General features: G+C 46.8%; 1 protein-coding gene across 4 annotated transcripts in view; it reads left to right on the forward strand.

The window, feature by feature from the left end:
- The window catches only part of LOC140414958 (protein lin-28 homolog A-like), a 104436-nt gene that overhangs the window by 12351 nt on the left and 69308 nt on the right, over positions 1–22777 (forward strand). Inside the window, exons 1-2 of one of the 4 annotated variants that reach the window (XM_072501022.1) lie at positions 2055–2314; positions 2962–3134. In XM_072501022.1, the coding sequence (XP_072357123.1) occupies positions 2305–2314; positions 2962–3134 (183 nt within the window). In that variant the 5' untranslated portion in view covers positions 2055–2304. Of the gene's footprint in view, positions 1–2054; positions 2315–2490; positions 2762–2961; positions 3135–22777 lie in introns of those variants that run through there. The other 3 variants (XM_072501020.1, XM_072501021.1, XM_072501019.1) reach the window with 3 other exon arrangements.

The raw sequence follows: 22777 nt of genomic DNA on the forward strand, positions 1-22777 counted from the left end.
GGACAGTGTGTGTGAGAGACAGTGAGAGTGTGTTTGTGTGTGAGATAGGGACAGTGTGTGAGCGAGACAGTGAGAGTGTGTTTGTGTGAGATAGGGACAGTGTGTGAGCGAGACAGTGAGAGTGTGTTTGTGTGTGAGATAGGGACAGTGTGTGTGAGAGACAGTGAGAGTGTGTTTGTGTGAGATAGGGACAGTGTGTGAGCGAGACAGTGAGAGTGTGTTTGTGTGTGAGATAGGGACAGTGTGTGAGAGACAGTGAGAGTGTGTTTGTGTGTGTGATAGGGACAGTGTGTGAGAGACAGGGAGAGTGTGTTTGTGTGAGATAGGGACAGTGTGTGAGAGAGACAGTGAGAGTGTGTTTGTGTGTGAGATAGGGACAGTGTGTGAGCGAGACAGTGAGAGTGTGTTTGTGTGTGAGATAGGGACAGTGTGTGAGCGAGACAGTGAGAGTGTGTTTGTGTGAGATAGGGACAGTGTGTGAGAGAGACAGGGAGAGTGTGTTTGTGTGTGAGATAGGGACAGTGTGTGAGCGAGACAGTGAGAGAGTGTTTGTGTGTGATTGGGACAGTGTGTGTGAGAGACAGTGAGAGTGTGTTTGTGTGTGAGATAAGGACAGTGTGTGTGAGAGACAGGGAGAGTGTGTTTGTGTGTGAGATAGGGACAGTGTGTGAGAGACAGTGAGAGTGTGTTTGTGTGTGAGATAGGGACAGTGTGTGAGAGAGACAGGGAGAGTGTGTTTGTGTGTGAGATAGGGACAGTGTGTGTGAGAGACAGGGAGAGTGTGTTTGTGTGAGATAGGGACAGTGTGTGAGAGAGACAGGGAGAGTGTGTTTGTGTGTGAGATAGGGACAGTGTGAGAGAGACAGTGAGAGTGTGTTTGTGTGTGAGATAGGGACAGTGTGTGAGAGAGACAGGGAGAGTGTGTTTGTGTGTGAGATAGGGACAGTGTGTGAGAGACAGTGAGAGTGTGTTTGTGTGTGAGATAGGGACATTGTGTGAGAGACAGGGAGAGTGTGTTTGTGTGTGAGATAGGGACAGTATGTGAGAGAGACAGTGAGAGTGTGTTTGTGTGTGAGATAGGGATAGTGTGTGAGAGAGACAGTGAGAGTGTGTTTGTGTGTGAGATAGGGACAGTGTGTGTGAGAGACAGTGAGAGTGTGTTTGTGTGTGAGATAGGGATAGTGTGTGAGAGAGACAGGGAGAGTGTGTTTGTGTGTGAGATGGGGACAGTGTGTGAGAGACAGTGAGAGTGTGTTTGTGTGTGAGATAGGGGCAGTGTGTGAGAGACAGTGAGAGTGTTTGTGTGTGAGATAGGGACAGTATGTGAGAGAGACAGGGAGAGTGTGTTTGTGTGAGATAGGGATAGTGTGTGAGAGAGACAGGGAGAGTGTGTTTGTGTGTGAGATGGGGACAGTGTGTGTGAGAGACAGTGAGAGTGTGTTTGTGTGTGAGATAGGGACAGTGTGAGAGAGACAGTGAGAGTGTGTGTTTGCGTGTGGGAGAGACAGTGTGGAAGAGAAGTGTGTGAATCAGGGACAGTGGGCATTTGTGTGTGGGAGAGGGTGTCTGTGTGAGAGAAAATGTGAGTAGAGATAGTGTGTGGGAGAGGGAGACAGAATGTGTTTTTGTGTCTGTGTGACAGTGTGAGAGAGACGTGTGTGAGTCAGAATGTGTGTGTGTGAGAGAGATGTGTTTGTGTGTTATCTGTCTGTAACCTGAGACGGGCGAGTTAATTTTCCCTCAATGTTATATCTAACCTGTGATCTAGCTGTGCTGTAAAGCATTGCAGCTGGGTTAAGTGACCAATAAACAACGGTTCCGCGAATTTTCCCTCAACTCCTTTCAACCTCTTGCAGTTTGTTTTAAAAAATAGAACTTTGCTGCTGACCCCTATCCCGAGGATGCAGAAACGCAAAACAGAAGCAGATTCCATATTCGGGTTGTGTTAACGACAGAACCGCCACCCCCACCTCAGTAAATATTGCGAGAAGCCGGGGGAGCCCAGGCACATTCTGAAGGCACACCATGTGTACTCTCTCTTTTGGGAGTATCGATGAATGGGAGTGGGTGATTTGTGATAGTTATCGATCCCGGGGAAGGTTTTAATTGGGAATCAGATGGAAGAGAGGCCAAAGATGCACAAGGTGGAGAGAGAGTGAGACTCTCTCTACCTGCAGCTGATACATTGCAAGTGCAGTGAAATTTGCAAAGGCGGGAGTCCAGCATCAATTTGCCCATCTCCCAAATCGGGACAATTCGGAAAGGGAGACAGGAGTTATCCCGGGATTAACACGGTTTGCCAAAATGGCCGAAGGTTTAACTTTTTTTTGGGAAAGGAGGAGGGGAATGGTCACTTTATTCCTTCTCTCCCTCTGCATTGTTTCTTTTATGGCTCTGTGTGTGTGTGTGTGGGGGGGGGGGGGGGGAGAGCGAGGGAGGGGGAGGAAACTTGGGCTGTCCATTGTTTATCCGCTTCTATTCTTCAGCCCCACGTACCGCCCACCTCCATTCAAAGAGGAACATGTTTTGTGTAGCTCCCATCTCTCTCATCCTCTTCCCTTTCACTTTAAGCGGATCCCGGGACCTGCAGCAAGTTCCACCTTTTTCTAAATTGGAGGATTTACTCAAAACCAGAGATCTGCTGTAGAGAGAGAGAGAGAGAGCGCGAGAAAGACTAAGAAAAAGCAGAAATCAGTATTGGAAGAAGCGGAGGTGGTGGACGACACTAGAATGGGATCGGTTTCCAATCAGCAGTTTGGAGGTTCTGTATCGATTTGGGTTTTCTTTTAAAGTCCTTTTTTTAAAAATGTGTTTAGTTTCTCAGATGCTGCTTGTGTGAGACTGGCTGGAGGGGGTCCAGTGTGGGTGGGTGTGTGTGTGTGGAGAAGGATGTGGGTTGTGCATGGTAAGGATTGCTACTACATTAAACGCTGGATTTCCCCCCGTTCTTCTCGCCTACAGCAGGTTCTGGGCGAAGTGCTGACCAGGAGCTCGGAGACTCTCCCAAGGCGACCGTCTCCTTCGGCACCGGCCAGTGCAAATGGTTCAACGTGCGGATGGGCTTCGGTTTCCTCTCCATGACCGCCCGGGACGGAACACCCCTTGAATCTCCGATCGATGTCTTTGTCCACCAGGTAAGGTCCAAAATGCAGCCAGGGCTGCTGCTGTCCTCGCCACCACGTTTTACATAGCCCTGCTCTCTCTCTGTCTCTCTCTCTGCCTCTCCCCACCTCATTCAACTGAATTCCCCTCTACCTGCTCTGGCTGAGAGAGAAACAAATAACACCCGGCAGAAGTTTTAGAATTCAAATTTGGAATCGACCGAGAGACCTGGAATTGGGAAAGCCGGGAATCGAGTCGGGGTGGCCGGGTGGGGGTCACTCCTGGTGATCTGAACATTGGCTTTGATGAAAGGTGTTGTGGCAAGGCGGTGACTGTGATAACTCGGCCGCAGGAGGGGTTGTCCGGGAGAAGAGCTCTCTCTCCCTGCAATCCGGCCGTTTGCGATCGGCAACAATTGGGGCGATTGTTTGAGCGGATTGAAACCGCTTCAGGGTCGGAGCAGCCGCTGAAGGTGATATTCCCCAAATTGGTATCCTGGACCCGGCTGTGGGCAACTGGGCGATTGTATCAGATAGTTTCGATGTACGCGGAGAGTTGAGTTTCTGTGTACGTGCGTTTGGAGGGGTGTTGGGGGTGGTGTAGGGTAGTATGTATGTTTGAGTTTTTACGTCTATCTGTATGCGTGAATCTGAGTGTGTCTGAATGTATGTATGTGTATATCTGCGTGTGTCACCGTGTGTGTATCTGTGTGTATGTATGTGTATCTCTGTGGGGAGGATTGTGTTTGAGTGTGTATGTGAGTTTGTGTGTATCTGTATATACGTGTACCTGTGTGTATATATTTGTGTGTCTCCGTGGCTCTGTGTATTAATGTGTCTGCGTGTATATCTGTACCTTTGTGTGTGTGCATTTGTGTGTATATTATGTCTGTATCTATGTGTGTATGACTCTGTATCTCTGTGTCTCTGTATGTGTATCTGTGTGTCTGCGTGCATCTCAGTGAGTGTATCTGTGTGTCTGTGTCTGCCTTGTGTGTGTGTATCTGTGTCTGCCTGTGTGTGTGCCTGTGTGCCTGGCTGGAAGGTTGCTGATCCCTCTCTCTCGGAGCCTCTTTCCCCGTTCTTTGATCCTTGATCCCCTGGTGTTGAGCTGGAGAGTTGCAGAATTCCAACTTCACTCAATGTGATGATTTGAGATGCAAAAATGTGACTGATGTGGGAGTCGATGCGGGATCATCATCCCCCAGAGTCGCACACACGGCACAGATTGGCTCAGTGAGTATTAAATAAAGTAAAGGTAGTCTTTGCGGATTGCGCCGTGGGTATTTTGGACCAGTGAATGATGCCAGCCCAGTGACGTCACCCGGAAGTTAATTTCATTCATAAAAATCGGCGAACTCTTTAAAGGAGACTGCAGAAATGGCAATCACATGAGGTAAACGGCAAGATTCATTCGAACTACTCATGAGAACTTCGCAGCTGTGTTGTCATTAGGTTTTTGGTTGATAGGAAATGGGATAACATTGTGTATTTGTTGTGTGCTAATACAGTTATGTGTGTCCCTGGCACAAATTACCAAGACAGGCAATAGCTTGTAAAAAGGTACGAATATTGACAAACCCAGGGCGAGGGGCGATCGATATGCAGAGAGCCCGCTGGGTGGCATGTTTAAAGTATGTAAAGAGAAGCTAAAGCTGTGCTCTAAATACGATTGCAACGTTGAATGTGGGTTTGATTGTTAAGTAATGACCGCTGTATTTTAAAAGTACAATTATTCAGACTGGCTCCGATTCAGATCCCTGATCCCAATTGGAGGGCGAATCGCTAAGTTAATGCAAGGCTGTTCAGGAGTGATTCTCGGAAGCAGTTCTTCACTAAAATGGGGCGTGGAAACCTCGCCCCCCCCAAAAGCTGTTGAGGTTGCGGGTGTCAATTTCCAAACTGAGATCGATACTGTGTACTGTTCTGGTCTCCACGCTATTAAAGTCCCATAAGGCAGGGGAAAGAACATTTACAAGATGATGCCAGATCTGAGACGATATACCGACCAGGAAAGAGAAGGCAGAGGGGGAGACAATGGTGGAGACCATAACTACAGACCATAAATATAAAATAGTCACCAATAAATCCAAGAAGGATTTCAGGAGGAACTCATTATCACCAAGGAGCAGTTGATGCATTGATGCGTTTGGGCTGATTAGCCTGTTTCTGCGTTGTAGGGTTCTATGTATATACTCCACGAAGGTAGGAATTAACATCCAGATCATCAGTGGTGAACAGGCCAGAGTAATGGACTTCTCCTGTTCCTACCTCCCCATCCCTCTACTCCCATTCAATTCCATTAGGCTAGTTCCCCTTTTTAAAAATAAACTCCCAAAAACATTGTTAACTGAGGGAGATAGGGATTGCTCTGGTCAGAAATTTCAGCCCAGTGCTGTGTGTGTTTATTGACAATTGGATTAGGGACGAGGTTCTCAGAATTAACCAGTCAATTTGCAGAGCATTTTAACTCAATGAGGTTGTCTGGAGTTGAGGGGTCTGGGCATGTAGAGGCTCAGACAGGATGTCTTGCATGAGATAAATAGCTGAGGATGAGTTTTTCAGCTTTATTTTAATATATGCAGTGTAATCGCATGGACCAGGCTAACTTACCGATAGTAAAAGAAAGCAAGGGCGGCATGTGGCGCAGTGGATAGCACTGGGACTACGGCGCTGAGGACCCGAGTTCGAATCCTGGCCCTGGGTCACTGTCCGTGTGGAGTTTGCACATTCTCCCCATGTCTGCATGGGTTTCACCCCCACAACCCAAAGATGTGCAGGTTAGGTGAATTGGCCACACTAAATTGCCCCTTAATTGGGAATAAAAATAATTGGGTACTCTAAATTTATAAAATAACAAGTGAAAGAAAGCAATGGGGTTTGTGAGTGTTCAAGACAGAATTACAATCTCAGGGCATCCTAGAATGCCTGACAGCCATTGGAATAGTTTTGTATGTGGAGTCACAAAGATACGCTGAAGTGTCAGCCTAGATTCTGGGCTCAAGTCTTTGGAGTGGGACTTGAATGCACAATGTTCTGACTCAGAGGTGAGAGTGCTGCGCACCCGTGGCTGCAGCTGACCGAAAGAACAATAGGCCCTATCCAATCAGTCGCTGAATTTGGATAGATGTTCTCACCCAAAGGTTATGGCCTTGGGAGAACTCTTGTAAAAAATCCTCCAGGTGCCTGGCTCATGACATCCTTCCCTACTCCTTTTGTAATGTTAACAGCTCCTGGGGTTTGGGATTCAATCTCGGGAAAAGCTGGAATTTATTGTCCATCCCCTCATTGTCCTTAAGAAAGTGGTGGGGTGCCTTCTTCTTGAACTACTGCAGTCCATGTGCTGAAAGTGCAGCTAAGGATGAAGGTCCAGGATTTTGACCTACCGATGATGAGGGGACGGGCAATATACATCCAAGTCAGGATGATGTACGACTTGGAGGGAAATTTGGTGTCAATGGCATTAGTATGTCCCCATGTCTTTCTAGGTGGTAGAGGTTGTGGTTTCGGAGGTGTCGATGTAGAAACCTGTAGATAATACATCCTGGTTCACAAGAGGTGGAGGGAATGGATGTTTAAGCTGGTGGATGACGTTCTGATCAAGTGGACTGCTTTACCTTGGATGATATCAAGTGTCCCGAATGTGGTCGCAGCCACATTGACTGTGCCTTGTAAGTGGCGAGGCATTGGGGAATCAGCTACAGAGTATTCGGCCTTTGATCTTCTATAGTGGTTGCAAAATTTATGTGGTGGTCCAGCTTGTCAACCACACCCTCACCACGAGATTGTTTCTCGAAAGACTGGGGGCTGGATTCTCAGTTTTTGGGACTATGTCCCCACGCCGTCGGGAAAACTGTTGTCCTTTACGCCAGAGAAACTGGCGTTAAAAGGCCACGGATTCACCGTCTTGTAGGGGGCTAGCAGGCAGCTGTCGTAGAGCTCGCAGCTCTAGCTGCCGATACGGCCCCCCAAACTGCCAGGTCAGAGGCTGCGCAGGCGCACGGCGGCGGCCTCCAGCGGCCGCGCCGTGCTCCATGGTGGATTCAGCCCGCGGACCTGGACCACCGAAATAGTGCCCCGCATCGGCCGCTCGACCGCCCCGGACCGCCCGTACAATGCCCCCAGCCCCAAATGAAGCCCCCTCTGCCCGCCGACCGGCCCTCCTCCAACTGTTGCAACCCTGGACTGAGTCTGCAGCCGCAACGCGAGGATCATGGATGGTGGGACCATGTTAGAACCATGCTGTCGGTAATTCAGCCGGTCGGCAACGGAGCATCACGGGGCGGGCCTCAGGCAATGACCTAAGGCGGTGGATACTCGGCGCGGTGTACTCCACGAGTATGCGATTTTCGGGGCGCAGAGAATTGCGAATCCGGCGCCGGTCCCGATTTTGTGCGCCAAAACAGGGGCGAGATTCTCCGACCACCCCCCGGGTCGGAGAATCGCCGGGGGCTGGCGTGAATCCCGCCCCCACTGGTTGCCGAATTCTCCGGCACCAGAGATTCGACAGGGGCGGGAATCGCGCCACGCAGGTTGGCGGCCCCACCCCCCGCGATTCTCCGGCCCGGATGGGCCGAAGTCCCGCTGCTAGGATGCCTGTCCCGCCGGCGTGGATTAAACCACCTACCTTACCGGCGGGACAAGGTGGCGCGGGCGGGCTCCCGTGTCCTGGGGGGGGCGCGGGGCGATCTGGCCCCGGGGGGTGCCCCCACGGTGGCCTGGCCCGCGATCGGGGCCCACTGATCCGCGGGCAGGCCTGTGCCGTGGGGGCACTCTTTTCCTTCCGTCTTCGCCATGGTCTCCACCATGGCGGAGGCAGAAGAGACTCCTTTCACAGCGCATGCGCGGGGATGCCGTGAGCGGCCGCTAACGCTCCCGTGCATGCGCCGCCCGGAGATGTAATTTCCGCGCCAGCTGGTGGGGCACCAAAGGCCTTTTCCGCCAGTTGGCGGGGCGGAAATCAGTCCGGCGCCGGCCTAGCCCCTCAAGGTTGGGGCTCGGCCCCCCAAGATGCGGAGGAGTCCGCACATTTGGGGTGGCGCGATGCCCGACTGATTTGCGCCGTTTTTGGCGCCGGTCGGCGGACATCGCGCCGATACCGTAGAATTTCGCCCCAGATTCTCCACCCCGTTTCCGAATGCGATTCCAGCATCGGATGGTGGAGAATCCAGCCCCGGGTGTTTTGTAACCGAGTCTCCTGACTGAGGATCTTCTTGGGTACAGTAAATAGGTGGTTCTGACACTGGTGCAATGCCTGTGGTGGCATCCCTACATCAGCACATTGACAAGAGTGATGAGGCATCTTAGCGAGGCAATGATGCAAAGCTATGACATTGCCACTTGGTGCCTGTTTACTGGCCAAGCTACCGATGTATCATGATGTAATGGCCTGCACCTCACAGCTGAAATGGGCTGCACGTTTCTTAAGCAAAATGCAGGTGTATGTAGCCTCTCCTAAGGTCTGGCATTAAATATAAGAGTGGCTTTGGTGTGTGGGTCTGGGTAGTGGGGGGGGGGGGGGGGGGGGGGGAGGGTGGCATGAAACCTGATGGACTGTCCCCGATTGATATCCAATATGGGTTACTGGATGAGAGGCAATGCAGACTCCTGGTCTGCAGAATCCAACATTGAGCAACCCTGTAAATAAGAAATATAACTGTAATTAGGACTGAGCTCCCCGGATTTCCAGGGCTTGTGGTAGGTGTGTTATAGGTGAGGTGAACTGGCTGTGCTCCTAGAACATGAGTTATGATCAATGTGTCCCCTTGCTCTGCAGTGGGGCACGCAGCTGTTCTGCTTCATGGACTGTATTGCCACACCAACATGTTTGCCAATCCTTCAGGATTTTCCCTGGAGCCTCCAGAAATTTAAGATGAATCCCCTGGATTCTGCTGTGAGAAAATTCAGCAGAAATCATGCCAGCATTCAACACACTATGTGCTGTCTTCATTTTCTTTCACTTTTATTTCATGTTTTGAAAGGTCTCGGAGATTGGGCTGGCTGTGTGTGTGGGGGGGCGGGGGGGGGGGGATGTTGAGAGGATGTTTGAGGGGAGAGGTGGGAGGTCATGTGATGAAAACTTTGGGAATACGTGAGGCCACAATTGACAACCTTGCACATGAGCAGCAAAAAGTATTTTAATGGTGATGGAGGAAATTTATGTGATTCGGAGCAAGTTTCCTGCAAACGTTGCCGCCTTGCTAACTTCATGGTCTTATTCACTGCTAAACACAACATTTGGTGCCAGTGTCATTGTGATTGTTCTCCCAGGAAGGCTCCAAATGGTTTATTTATTGCTCCAAATGCTCTGGTCTGGAACATCAAACAACAACATCACCATGCCATCTCCCATTTGTTTCCTTTTGAAGATGTTTGTTGAATTTGTTTCCACTCTGAGTGCTTTCTCTTGTCAGTCTTTCCCTTTCCACTCTTCTGCTGTCCTCTCCTCTCCTCTCCTGATAGAACACTTGCAGTTCTCTAGTCCTTTTTGCAATTTTGTGACATGCCAAAGTTCTTTACAGTCATTTTCAACAGTAGTTCATTGCTGTAATGTAGGAAACGCATTGTGATAATCACCAAATAATTTGTTTAGTGACGGTGGTTGAGGGATTGATATTAGCCTAGGATATTGAGGAGAACTCCCTTGTTCCTCAAAATGGTGGGTGTTCAGTCAGTTATCTGTTGCATCCTTTCAAGAGGCCAGTAGGGTTAATGTATAATGAAGGTTTAATGCTTCACCTAATAGATGGCACCTCCGATAATGCGGTGCTCCCTCAGTACTATTCTATGCCAGATTGCTTCCTCAGCATTGTCCCACCAGCAGTGCAACACTCTCTCAGTACTGGCCCTCCAACAGTGTACCAATCCCTCCGTATTGACCCTCAAATAGTGCAGTAAGAACTCTGACAGTATTGATCCTCGAACAATGCAGTGATCCCTTCGCATGCGCAGGACTGTCAGCCAGACCCACTACTAGATAAAGGTACTAAGCCATGGAGGAGGTCATCTATTCCTGTTTCTACCTCTCCAAAAGAACAACTTACATTTATAAAGCACTTTTATTGTCATCGTAAGGTATTTCATAATTGGATTTGACAGCCAACCAAGTAGTGAGATATTAAGGGGAGCGTAAAAGCTTGCTCAAAAGGCATAGGAGCAATGTAAAGGTGGGGAGAGCGAGATGGCGAGATTTTGGGAGGGAATTCCAGCTCTGAGGGTTTAGACAACTGAAGGCTCAGCCATCAACTGTGAAGTGATGAAGATTTCGATTTATTGTCACGTGTACCAAGGTGCAGTGAAAAGTATTGTTCTGCGTACAGTCTCAGGCAGATCGTTCCATACATGAAAAACGTAGGGCATACGATAAATACACAATGTAAATACATGGACATAGACATCGGGTGAAGCATACGGAGTGTAATGCTACACAGTAGAGAAGCTGCATAGAGAGATCAGTTCAGCCCAGAAGATGGTCATTCAGAACTCTGGTAACAATGGGGAAGAACCTGTTTTTGAATGTTAGTAATGCTCTCCGACTTTTGTATCTTCTGCCCAATGGAATAGGGTGGAAGAGAGAATAACCCGGATGGCAGGGGTCTTTTACTATGCTGCCCGCTTTCCCAAGGCAGTAGGAGGTGTAGACAGAGTCAATGGATGGGAGGTTGGTTTGCATGATGGACTGGGCTGTGTTCACGACTCTGTGTAGTTTCTTACATCCTTGGGCCGAGCAGTTGCCATACCAGGCTGTGATGTAATCAGATAGGATGCTTTCTATGGTACATCTGTAAATATTGGTAAGAGTCAATGTGGATATACCGAATTTCCTTTGTTTCCCGAGGAAGTCTAGGTGCTATTGTGCTTTCTTGATCGTAGCTTTGACGTGGGTGGACCAGGACAGATTGTTGGTGATGTGCATACCGAGGAATATGAAGCTGTCAACCATCTCCACTTTGGCACCATTTAAAAAAAAATGTAGAGTAGCCAATTATTTTCTTTCCAATTAAGGGGCAATTTTAGCGTGGCCAATCCACCTACGCTGCACTTCTTTTGGGTTGTGGGGGTGAAACATGGGGAGAATGTGCAAACTCCACACGGACAGAGACCCAGGGCCGGGATTCGAACCCGGGTCCTCTGTGCCACAGTCCCAGTGCTAACCATGCCGCCCCTGGCACCATTGTTGCAGACAAGGATCAGAGACAGATACGAGGCCAGAATCGGTGTAGTGCAGTGATCTCGGAGGTTATTACAGAAATAGGGAAGTACGGGGCCGCGATGGGATTTAGAGATGAGGATCAGAGTTTTAAAATCGAGACGTTGCCACACTATAAGCAATTGATGCTAGCTCAGTTGCTAATTTCAAAACTGAGATAGATAAGTTTTTATTGAGCAAAAGTAGTAAGGGATATGGGCCAAAGGCAGGTACATGGAGTTAAGGCCCACAGATCAGCCATGATCTCATTGAATGGTGGAGCAGGCTCGAAGGGCTGAGTGGCCTACTACTGTTCCTATGTTCCATGCAGGTCAGTGAGGGCAGGGGCGAAGGATGGACAGGACTTGATGCGGGTTAGGAAACCGGCCACCGATTGTTGGATGAATTTGCGTGCGGCAGCTTCGCTTCGACATTGTGCTACTGTAATTTTGTTAGAACCGCAGGGTAAAACCTGGCGTGGCTAGCAATGTGTTGGAAATTGAGGCTTGATGAAAAGGAATGAGATGCGGCTGGAGCAGGGTGATCCGATGGGTGGCAAGCAACAGTACAGGAATGATTCTCCACGTAGCCTCTTGCTATAACTTCAGGACAGAATGGAGGGCATCTGGCTTACAATTGAATATGAGGCAAGTGCAAAAGAAAATATATATATTTTTTTATTTTTTGTAAATTTAGAGTACCCAATTCAAATTTTTTTTCCAATTAAGGGATAATTTAGCGTGGCCAATCCCCCTAACCTGCACATCTTTGGTTTGTGGGGGTGAGACCCACGCAGACACAGGGAGAATGTACAAACCACACGGACAGTGACCCAGGGTCGGGATTGAATCCAGATCCTCGGCGCAGTGAGGCAGCAGAGCTATCCACTGCATCACCGTGCTGCCCGTGCAAAAGAAAATAAGTGATAAGAAGGAATGACTGTGAGAGAGAAAGAGGGAGAGAATAGAAGGGCAAGAAAAGAGAGAGAGAAATGGAAGCAGAAAAATGTAGTGTGGACAAAAGGATTAGCAGAGAAGGATAGGGGCACGTAGCAGGAAGATAAGGAAAGAAAAGGATTGCAAATTCAGTTTGGCATTCAATCCCCTCCCCCTCAACGCATGCTCAGTTTGCATGGGATGGAGGGGAGGGGGAGGGGTGATAATAGAGACCTTTGAGAAGGCTTCATTATCAGACAGAGGTCTCCAGGACTGATTCCTGCAAATGATCCTTGTAACACATTCCACCGGGGAAGTGTTCCCCACTGTAAAGAGAAACCAGAAAAGGGCCTATTAATAATTAAAAGACATTGCCACTCTTTCAGGCATGTGCAGCTCCTTCAACAACACAAAGGTTGTTTTTGTATCTTCACAATCTTTCTGAACAGTGTGAAATAGGGGAAGAATTCTTAGGCTGATTAACGGTCTGAAAGCTGCAATATCAACATTCCCTCTGTGGCCATGACCATTTTTCTACTGCGAGGGGCATTGCCCTTATATATGGACAGAAGGGGCCTAGCAACGCACGAGGGAGTGGCGCCTTAAATCTACTGGCTGCATCAGGTTGGGTGTCGAGCCAGCTTTCCGAGTGTGAGCTCTGGCCTCCACTCACCAGGTCTGTCTGGATGTAAACCTCCGACTCAGAGCCTGGATGGGCTGCCACTCAGCTAAAAGCTCAATCTACCCTACATGCCACCTTGGACTTACAACACAGGAACAGATCATTCAGCCTAACTGACCCATGCTAGTATTTATGCTCCACATAAACCTCCTCCCACCCCTTTTCATCTAACCCTATCAACCCCTCTTTTTATTATTTTCTCTCATATCTATCAAGCTTCCCCTGAAATCCATCTCTGTTATTTGCCTGAACTACCCACTCCCTCTGATGGCAAGTTCCACATCCTTAATCATCTCTGGATGAAGGCTTTCCTTCTGAATTTCCCTATTGGATTCAGTAACGATGGTCGTGGGGTGGAAAAGCCTCTTTGGGTGCAATTTCCAATTCTGGTGCAGTTTTGAAAAATATTTTTTCCCCCTTGACTTGCCAATCAAATTAATTTGCCTATCGCCGAATACAAAAGCTGCACTGAACCTATCCAATCGGGTAGCTCTTCAAAGTTTAATCTTTATTTTTCAGAAAATACACCTTGCTTTAATAGTATTTCCTTTTATTTAAAAGTGGTAATTTGGTGAAGTTTGGTTAAAACGTCTGAAAAACTTTAAATCACAGTGTGAATGCATCACCTCCGAGTAGCCTGGTTTTAAATCACCGAATCCCGCACTTTGCTTTTAAAATCAGTTAAAAAAAACATTCGCAAAACATTTTCTTATATCGTGGTGCACTATTCAGTTTCTCCGTAAACTAAAGTCAAAACCACATTTAAATGTTTTTAAAACACACCCTTTATAGTGTACTTATGCTCAAAAGAACCAGCTAAATTTTTTAAGCCTCCCTGAAGGCCTGTAAATGAGGACAATTAGTGGCAACTCCCAATGTGGCTAATTCACCCTGGGGGGTGTGACCAATTTTGTGATTGCGGCCTGCTTCCTGCGTGATGTTTTTAAAAAGAAAAACTAGCGTAAAAGATTGTTGAAACTTGGATTATATGGAAGACAAATTGTGCTTTAAAGTTTGTGATCTTTCCTGCCAACATTGGCAGAATTGGGTCAAAACAAAATTTTATGTAATTGAGTAGAGCCTTCAAACACTTATATCATAGGCCACTAAATTTGAATCTTGCCTCACACATATGGAACCATGTCTTTCAAGACACCAGAAATTGTATATTGGGGAGGTTTCTGCTGCAATGTGCATAGTTCCTGTCACAGAATGGCATGTGGTCACCTGAAGCTGCTTTGAGGCTGTGCTAATTTGTTGTATTAAATGCAACCAATTTTGCAAAGGGGGGAGACTGGCATTGTGATTCATTGAGCAAGAATTCAGCACAACTGAACCCTGCATCCAAACTAAATATGCTCGCTGGAGGAGTTGGGGGCGAAATATGCACTGGGGAAGGAGGAAGGGTTTAGGTACTTGCAGCTCCAGGACTTTGCTTGGAAGGAAGTTCAGAGTTTCCCCGATAGCGGCGCTCCCCTCATTGTTGAAAGAGGTATTGACGCCAGGAGGAATAGCGAAGGGGGGTTGTCGGCGATCTATGTGAGGATTCTTGAGAGAACAGGGTATCCTTGGAAGGGGTTGAAGCCAAATGGGAGGAGGAGTTGTGGGAGGCTATAGAAGATGGTCTGTGGTGTGAGGTGCTCCGGAGGATGAAAGCCTCAAATTTGTGTGCGAAGTTGGGGCTGATACAGCTGAAGGTCGTGTATAGGGCACATATTACAAGGGCGAGGATGAGCCGACTCTTTGAGAGGAGCCCTGTAAACCATGTTCATATGTTTTGGTCCTGCCCGAGGCTGAAGGGGGAGGGAGGTTTCTATAGAGGGTTACGGGCCAAGTGCGGGCAACTGGGACTAGCTTAATGGTAAAAACTGGGCGGCATGGACTGGTTGGGCCGAAGGGCCTGTTTCCATGCTGTAAACTTCTATAATTCTATGATTCTAGGTCATCTCGGGGGTGGTACATGTGAGTTTGGAGCCAGGGTCCCTAGCAACCATATTCAGGGTGTCGGACTGGCCCGGGCTGCAGGCGGGCGCAGGGGCAAATGTTTTAGCCTTCACCTCATTGATTGCCCGCAGACAGGCCCTGTTGGAGTGGAGGTCAGCTTCTCCGCCCTGTGCCTCAGCTTGGCGGGGGAAATCCACTGTAATTATTGACTCTCAAGAAGTTGAAGTTTGAGCTGAGGGGATGAAGGACGGGCTCTACAATTCATGGGGATTGTTTATCATGCACTTTCAAGAATTGGTTGCCATCAAATATTAGGGGGGGGGGTTATTGTTAATTTTGAGCACATTGCTTACGGGATGATTGTTAATTTTCCTTTGTTTTTCACTTGGAATGTACGGGTGATGTTTGGATTTGTGTCTTGAAGGGGAGATTGGTGCTGTATTTATTATTGTTGGTTTCCTTTTGTCGCATATTTGATGAAAAGTGGAAAATGAGGAGCATAAAAAGATTTTTAAAAAACAAACCAAGTGTGCTTAAAATCATGAGGTATTTTGATGGAGTAAGGAGAAACTATTTGCAGCGACAGGAGGGATGAGGACATAAATTTTAAGATAATTAGACAAAGGGCCAGGAGAAATTAAGAGAATTGTTTTCCTGCAGTGAGTTGTGATTGGGTATGCACTGCCTAAAAGGGCGATGGAAGCATATTCAATCATAACTTTCAAACAGGAATTGGATACACACTGAAAAATGAAAAAATTGCAGGGCTATGGGGAAAAGACTGGAGAATGGATGAATTAGATAGCTTTTTCAAAGACCCAGCACAAGCACAATATAATACACTGGCTGTCTCTTCAGCTGCCTAGGCTCTAAGCTCTGGAATTCCCTCCCTCAACCTCTCTGCCTCACTACTTTCAAATGCTCCTTAAAACATACTCTTTGAACAGGTCACTTGTCCTAACATCTCATTATGAAGGTCAGTGTCAAAACTTGTTTGATAACAAACCTGTGGATGTGCCGTCTGAAGTTTCATTAGTTTTAAGTTGTTGTTGTTTTGAAGTTGATTCTGACTATTAGGATAGAACCCATCAACATCATTGGGGCCTACATTTAGCAATCTGCAGAGAATCAGGTCCTGTGCTGACTGAATAAGGACAGAATGGATAAAAGCTTTCTCGTCACCGCCACTCCCTGCTGACAGCCCATTTAGGACTGTTCCTGTTATAAAATCATTCAGATACTTCCCTCCTTGGTGCAATTAGCACATCTAGATGTTTAATGTGATATTGCAGGGCAGGCTGATAGTACCCTCCCCCCTCCGGTATGTATTATTTGCTGAGTTTCCCTGTACGATTGCTACACATGAACAGGAGTAGCTTGTGGTCTGTGAGGGTGTCCCTGATCCCAGGGGAATATTGGGCCAAAGGGTTTTGATGGGGTGGGAGTGAGCAAGGGCATCCTGAGATGGACATTAGTGAAATACCGAGCGACAGGATAGAGGGGCTTAGAATAAGAAATTATGAAAAAAAGAATCAGAAAGGAAGGAAGACCTGGACGGCATGGTGGCGCAGTGGTTAGCGCTGCTGCCTATGGCGCAGAGGACCCGGGTTCGATCCCGGCCCCAGGTCACTGTCTGTGTGGAGTTTGCACATTCTCCCTGTGTCTGCATGGGTTTCACCCCCACAACCCAAAGATGTGCAGGGTAGGTGGATTGGCCATGCTAAATTGCCCCTTAATTGAAAAAAATAATTTGGTACTCCAAATTTATTGAAAAGAAAAGGAGGAAGACCTGCATTTATATAATGCTTGTCATGGCCTCATGACATCCTAAAGTGCTTTACAGACAATTGCGTATTATTGAAGTGTAGTCACTTCATTTTCCTCATGATATTGATTGAGGGATAAATAGTGAGAGATCGTGGCTGATCATTCAGTTCAATATCCAGGCAATTCAGGGATCAGGATATTGAACTGAATGATCAGCCACGATCATAATGAATGGCGGAGCAGGCAGGAAAGGCCGAATGGCCTCCCTGTTTCTGTTTTCTATGTATGTTTCTATGTATGCTTCTTTAAAGTAATGCCATAGGATCTTTTATGTCCGCCTGAATGAGCAGGCAGGACCACTATTAACACTTTCTAGCAGTGCTGCACTCCTTCAGTACTGCACTGGAGTGACAGTCTGCATTATAGGGTCTGAGTCTCTCGAATGGAGTAAGAATTAAGTTCAGCTAATGATTTATTTCTTTAAAAAAGCTGCCTGTTTCAGCAGAATCCCAGAGGCTGTGGTGTTGCTTTAAACAGAGGTTAAAGTAAATATCACGCTAGTTGAGACACTGCCATCAATGCTGCCCCCAAGCAGCTCAGAAGGAGCCTGAAGCTGAGCTCTAGCATGAGGAGTAACAGGAGCGGAAAACTTTCTCAGTGATTTCTGCGACCTTTCCTTTGAAAGAATGTTGCACTGCCCCACATCGAATTCCCGTCTTTGACCTCCGACCCTGCCATACTACGGAAAGAGCTGTATCTTTGTGTATTCTTGAAAGAGTTCCTGTGTAAGTGAGTGAGTGTGAATGTGTGTGTCAGTGGAGTGTGTGTTTGGCAGTTTGCGTGTGCCTGTTTGCGTCTGTCAGTCTGTTTGAGTGTATTTGTCAGTGTGTGTTTGATTGAATGTATGTGTGTGCGTTGTGTTTGTGCCTGTGAATCTGTGTCAATGCAACGCTGTCTTATTGTGCTTGTGTGTGTTTCTTTGTTTACATATGTGTGCACCTATGAATGAATATACAAATAAAGACATACGAATTAGGAGCAGGAGTAGGCCACTCGGCCCCTCGAACCTGTGTGTTTGTGTGGGTGCAATTATTTCTGTTTGAATATTAGTGCATATGTGCGTATGCCTGTGAAGTTATACGTTTAACTGCTTAATGTTCTACAATCAACAGACCCAATAACAGGAAGGTTCCAAAGCAGGGTGGTTGTATAGCGGGTGGGTTCATCAGTAGGCAGCATTTATAGAGAACTGGAGGTCTTGTGGCACAGTAGGTTGCACCCTGCCTCTGAGGCAGAAGCTCTGGATTTAAACCCCACCCCCAGGACTTGATGGCCAAGAAAGTACATTCATAATGTAGCCAAATGGGTTGATTATCTTTTTTGTAAGTAAATTTAGAGTACCCAATTATTTTTTTTCCAATTAAGGAGGAATTTAGATTGGCCAGTCCACCTAACTTGCACATCTTTGGGTTGTGGGGGTGGAACCAACGCAGACACGGGGAGAATGTGCAAACTCCACACAGTGACCCGGGGCCGGGATTGAACCTGGTCCTCAGCGCCGTGAGGCAGCAATGCTAACCACTGCGCCACGGTGCTGTCCCAAACAGGTTGATTATCAACCTGTAAATCCTTCCAATATGATAATGGCAGGTGGTAAGAATGGAAGATTTCATAGATTTCATGGAATTTACAGTGCAGAAGGAGGCCATTCGGCCCATCGAGTCTACACCGGCTCTTGGAAAGAGCACCCTACCCAAGGTCCACACCTCCACCCTATCCCCATAACCCAGTAACCCCACCCTACACTAAGGGAAATTTTGGACACTAAGGGCAATTTATCATGGCCAATCCACCTAACCTGCACATCTTTGGACTGTGGGAGGAAACCGGAGCACCCGGAGGAAACCCACGCACACACGGGGAGGATGTGCAGACTCCGCACAGACAGTGACCCAAGTCGGAATCGAACCTGTGACCCTGGAGCTCTGAAGCAATTGTGCCATCTACAATGCTACCGTGCTGCCCGGTCAGCCATGTCAGCCCAGTCGCCTGGTCAGCCATGCTTCATCCAGAATGACACCCCTCAAGCTACAGCCTCTGGCTACAGGCTGGTAACCTGTTCCAAAACCTAGCTATGCAAAAACATGCTTCATCTGTCTCATGAGTCATTAGATGTGGACATGCTTCTAATAGAGAGCTAAGTCTGTAAGAAGCCAAAAGAAAAAATGCTGGAAAAACTCAGCAGGTCTGGTACGAGAGAAAGAAGCTAATGTTTTGAGTCCAGATGATCCTTTGTCAAAGCTACACGGCATAGAAAGTAGGAGATATTTATACTGTAGGGTGAGGGAATGCAAGCTGAGTCATAGCCACAGAAACCAAGGGAAGAGTGCTAATGCCAGTCCCCAGAGTGAATAAAAGGTGTGAAAGTAAAATCAGAGGGTAAGCTTTGACAGATAAAGATGTAGGGTGAGGGGGGGGACATGGATGGGAGAGAGGTAAAATGAGAAAAAGGGGTAAAAAGGGAAGCAAAGGGGTGCAAAGGTAAGGAAAGGGGGGAAAAGAGTGGGCGGGGGGGGGGGGGGAACTATATATATAAAGAAAGACAAAAAAGAAATGAAAGGTAAAAGACAGTTAAAATGAAATGGAATGAAAACAAAGGGGTTGAGGTGGGATGGAGTTAATCATCTGAAGTTATTGAATTCGATGTTGAGACCGGAAGGCTATAACCTAACCGGAAGATGAGATGCTGTTCCTCCAGTTTGCATTGAGCTTCACTGGAACATTGCAGATGGCCAAGGACAGACATGTGGGCATGGAAGTAGGGTCTTGTGTTGAAAGCGATCACTCAGTCTATGTTTGGTCTCTCCGATATCCAGTGCTTTTAAGTCTCTAAGAAGTTGGCTCTGCAATGGTAGCTGTGAGGTGCCAATCTCAATTGTTTGGTGTCAGCTCACCCGGTGTAGTTGCCTGTAACTAGAGGCTATAATCCACTGTCTGGCTTGTAGACCTACAGTTTCATGAGCCTATAATGCCTTTGATTGTTTGCGGTTCAGGTAGTTTATACTTAACATAGCAGTGGGAGTAGGAATCACAATTCTATAAAGTATCCTGTGAGGTTTACTACCTTGAAGTTGCTATATAAATGTAAGTTACTGCTGTTTGTCTTACTCCTCCATTCTGATCCTATGAAAGGAAATAATTTTAGCAACCTGCAGAATTGTACTTTATGCGGCATATTTGCTGTTGTGTTGGCAACAGTCAGTTGCTAAAAGAACAACTTGCATTTTGGTACTGCCTTTCACCACTTAAGGACCCAAAGTACTTTACGGCCAATGCAGTAGTTTTCTAAAGTGCAGTCACTTAAAATTCAAGGAACATGGCGGGAATTGAGTAAGAACCCACAAACAATAAGATAAAGGCCAGATAGGGCAACACGGTGGCGCAGTTGTTAGCATTGCTGCCTCACGGCACCGAGGTCCCAGGTTCGATCCCGGCTCTGGGTCACTGTCCGTGTGGAGTTTGTACATTCTCCCCATGTTTGCGTGTTGGCGCACATTCTCCACCACAACCCGAAGATGTGCAAGGTAGGTGGATTGGCCACGCTAAATTGCCCCTTATCTGGAAAAAATTAATTGGGTACACGAAATGTATTTCAAAAAAAGATAATGGCCAGATAATTGTGATTTTGGTTGAGGGATAAATATTGGCCAAATTCGTGTTGTCTTCAAAATAGTGTGATGGGATCTTTTCCTTAACCTGTTACGGCAGATGGAACCTCAGTTTAACGTGTGAAAGCCAGCATCTCTAACAGTGCAAAATTCTTTCAGTACTGCATGAGGAGCATCAAGTCTCTGGAATGGGACGTGAACCCATGATTTTCTGACTCAGAGGTGCGAGTAAGAGATAAATGTATATAATCTCTGTAATTGAATATTTTTTTCAATACACTAGATAGCATCAGAGTTTAAAAAGAAAATTGAGAGAAACTTGTTCCACCTCGTCACCTGAGGGTTAGAACTTGCAAGTATAGGTTACAAGTAACTATTTGCATACAGGATTTCCATTCTAAATGTTACAAAGGAAGTTTCAAAGTAAAAGTTTGATTAGATTATGACAACTTGAAGGTGGGCTAGGCAGACCACATATAGACAAGATTTCGACTTAGACCAATTGATTAATGGTGAGTTGTGGATTGATTCAAATCAAAGTTTGCTGTATAGTGCATAGATTTTACAGCATGTATTATATAACATCTATATTATACAGTCTATTGTGTAGTGGGCTTCTATTACTTAACTAATATCAAGCAGGTGTTACTATAAATTCTTATGGAATAGTGCTGTATAGTAATCTACCCTGTAACACCTTCACCTAAGTAGCCATATAATATTTTTTCCCCACATGACTGTTTCTTCAGAATGCTCACTATATGGTAATGCACAGAACAATTGAATGCAATTGTTACTATATTTAACTGAACATTGGGACATATAATAGAATAACATTTCTGACAATGAGCAGAAGGATGGAAATTAGTGCTCTGGGGACATACTTACATTCATGGATGGCTGAAGAGCTCTGATGCAATGAATTGCAATTTTCTTTTAAATTATTCATTTGTGGGAATGTGAGCTTCATTGGCAATGTCAACATTTATTACCCATCTCTAAGATGGTGCTGAGCAGCCTTCTTAAACCGTTGCAGTTCGTGTGATGTTGGCACACCCACAGTGCTGTTAGTTAGGGAACCCCAGAATCGTAAACCAATGATGGGGCAGCACGGTGGTGCAGTGGTTAGCACTGCTGCCTCACGGCGTCGAGGTCCCAGGTTCGATCCTGGCTCTGGGTCACTGTCCATGTGGAGTTTTCACATTCTCCCCGTGTTTGCGTGGGTTTCGCTCCCACAACCCAAATTTGTGCTGGGCAGGTGGATTGGCCATGCTAAATTGTCCCTTAATTGGAAAAAATTAATTGGGTTCTCTAAATTTATTTTTAAAAAACAATGATATTAATGGAATTGTGATATATTTCCAAGTTGGATGGCATGTGACTTGGCAGGAAACTTAAGAGGTGATGGTGTCCCCATGTATCTGCTGACCTTATCCTTCAAGGCAGTAGAGGTGTGTTATGCTGTTGAAGAAACCTTGCTGTGGTGTACACTGCAGCCATGGAGTGAGTGCTATTGATGGAGGCTGTGTGAATGTTTAGGATGAAATGAAATGAAATGAAAATCGTTTATTGTCACAAGTAGGCTTCAAATTAAGTTACTGTGAAAAGCCCCTAGTCACCACATTCTGGCGCCTGTTCGGGGAGGCTGGTACGGGAATTGAACCCGCGGTGCTGGCTTGCCTTGGTCTGCTTTAAAAGCCAGCTCTTTAGCCCTGTGCTAAACCAGTGGGTGAGATGCCAATCAGGCAGGCTTGGATGATGTTGAACTTCTTGCATGTTGTTGGGGCTGCAGTAGAAAGGCTTTGGAGAGTGAGGAGATAAGTATCTCATGACTGGATACCCAGCCTCTAACCTGTTCTTCCAGCCACTGTATTTGTTTGGCTGATCTGGTTAAGTTCCTGATTAGTGGTCACCTTCCCTTGCAGGATGTTGATGGTGGGTGCTTTGGCAATTCTAATGCCAATGTCAAGGGTGGTGATGGAGCTGGTGAGCTTGATTGAATAATTGTCTCTTGATTTGATGATTCCAGAGCCTACTGCCTTGCACCATGACAATTGCAAGAGGCAGATATGGATGCAATGAGTTTATTTCTTTTTTTAAAATTCCGAGCACCCTAATTACTTTTTTTCCAATCAAGGGGCAATTTAGCGTGGCCAATCCACCTACCCTGCACATCTTTGGGTTGTGGGGGCGAAACACACGCAAAACGGAGAGAATGTGCAAACTTAATGTCTTTCCTGAAAGACGGCACCTCCAACAGTCCAACACCTTCCCTAGTACTGCACTGAGTGTGTCAACCTGGATTATGTGCTCAAGCATCTGGAGTTAGGCTTGAGCCTACAATTTACTGACTAAGTGATAAGAATGTTACCCACTGAGGCAAGCATACACTTAATCGTTAATGTTAACCTAAGCTGTCCTGTGCAAAACTCACATCTCTGGTTCAGCTGTTGGTTTTGCATTGATGGAAAGTAAAACTGGGCATTTGGTCT

This window comes from Scyliorhinus torazame, chromosome 1, assembly GCF_047496885.1.
Source record: "Scyliorhinus torazame isolate Kashiwa2021f chromosome 1, sScyTor2.1, whole genome shotgun sequence".
Lineage (NCBI taxonomy): Eukaryota > Metazoa > Chordata > Chondrichthyes > Carcharhiniformes > Scyliorhinidae > Scyliorhinus > Scyliorhinus torazame.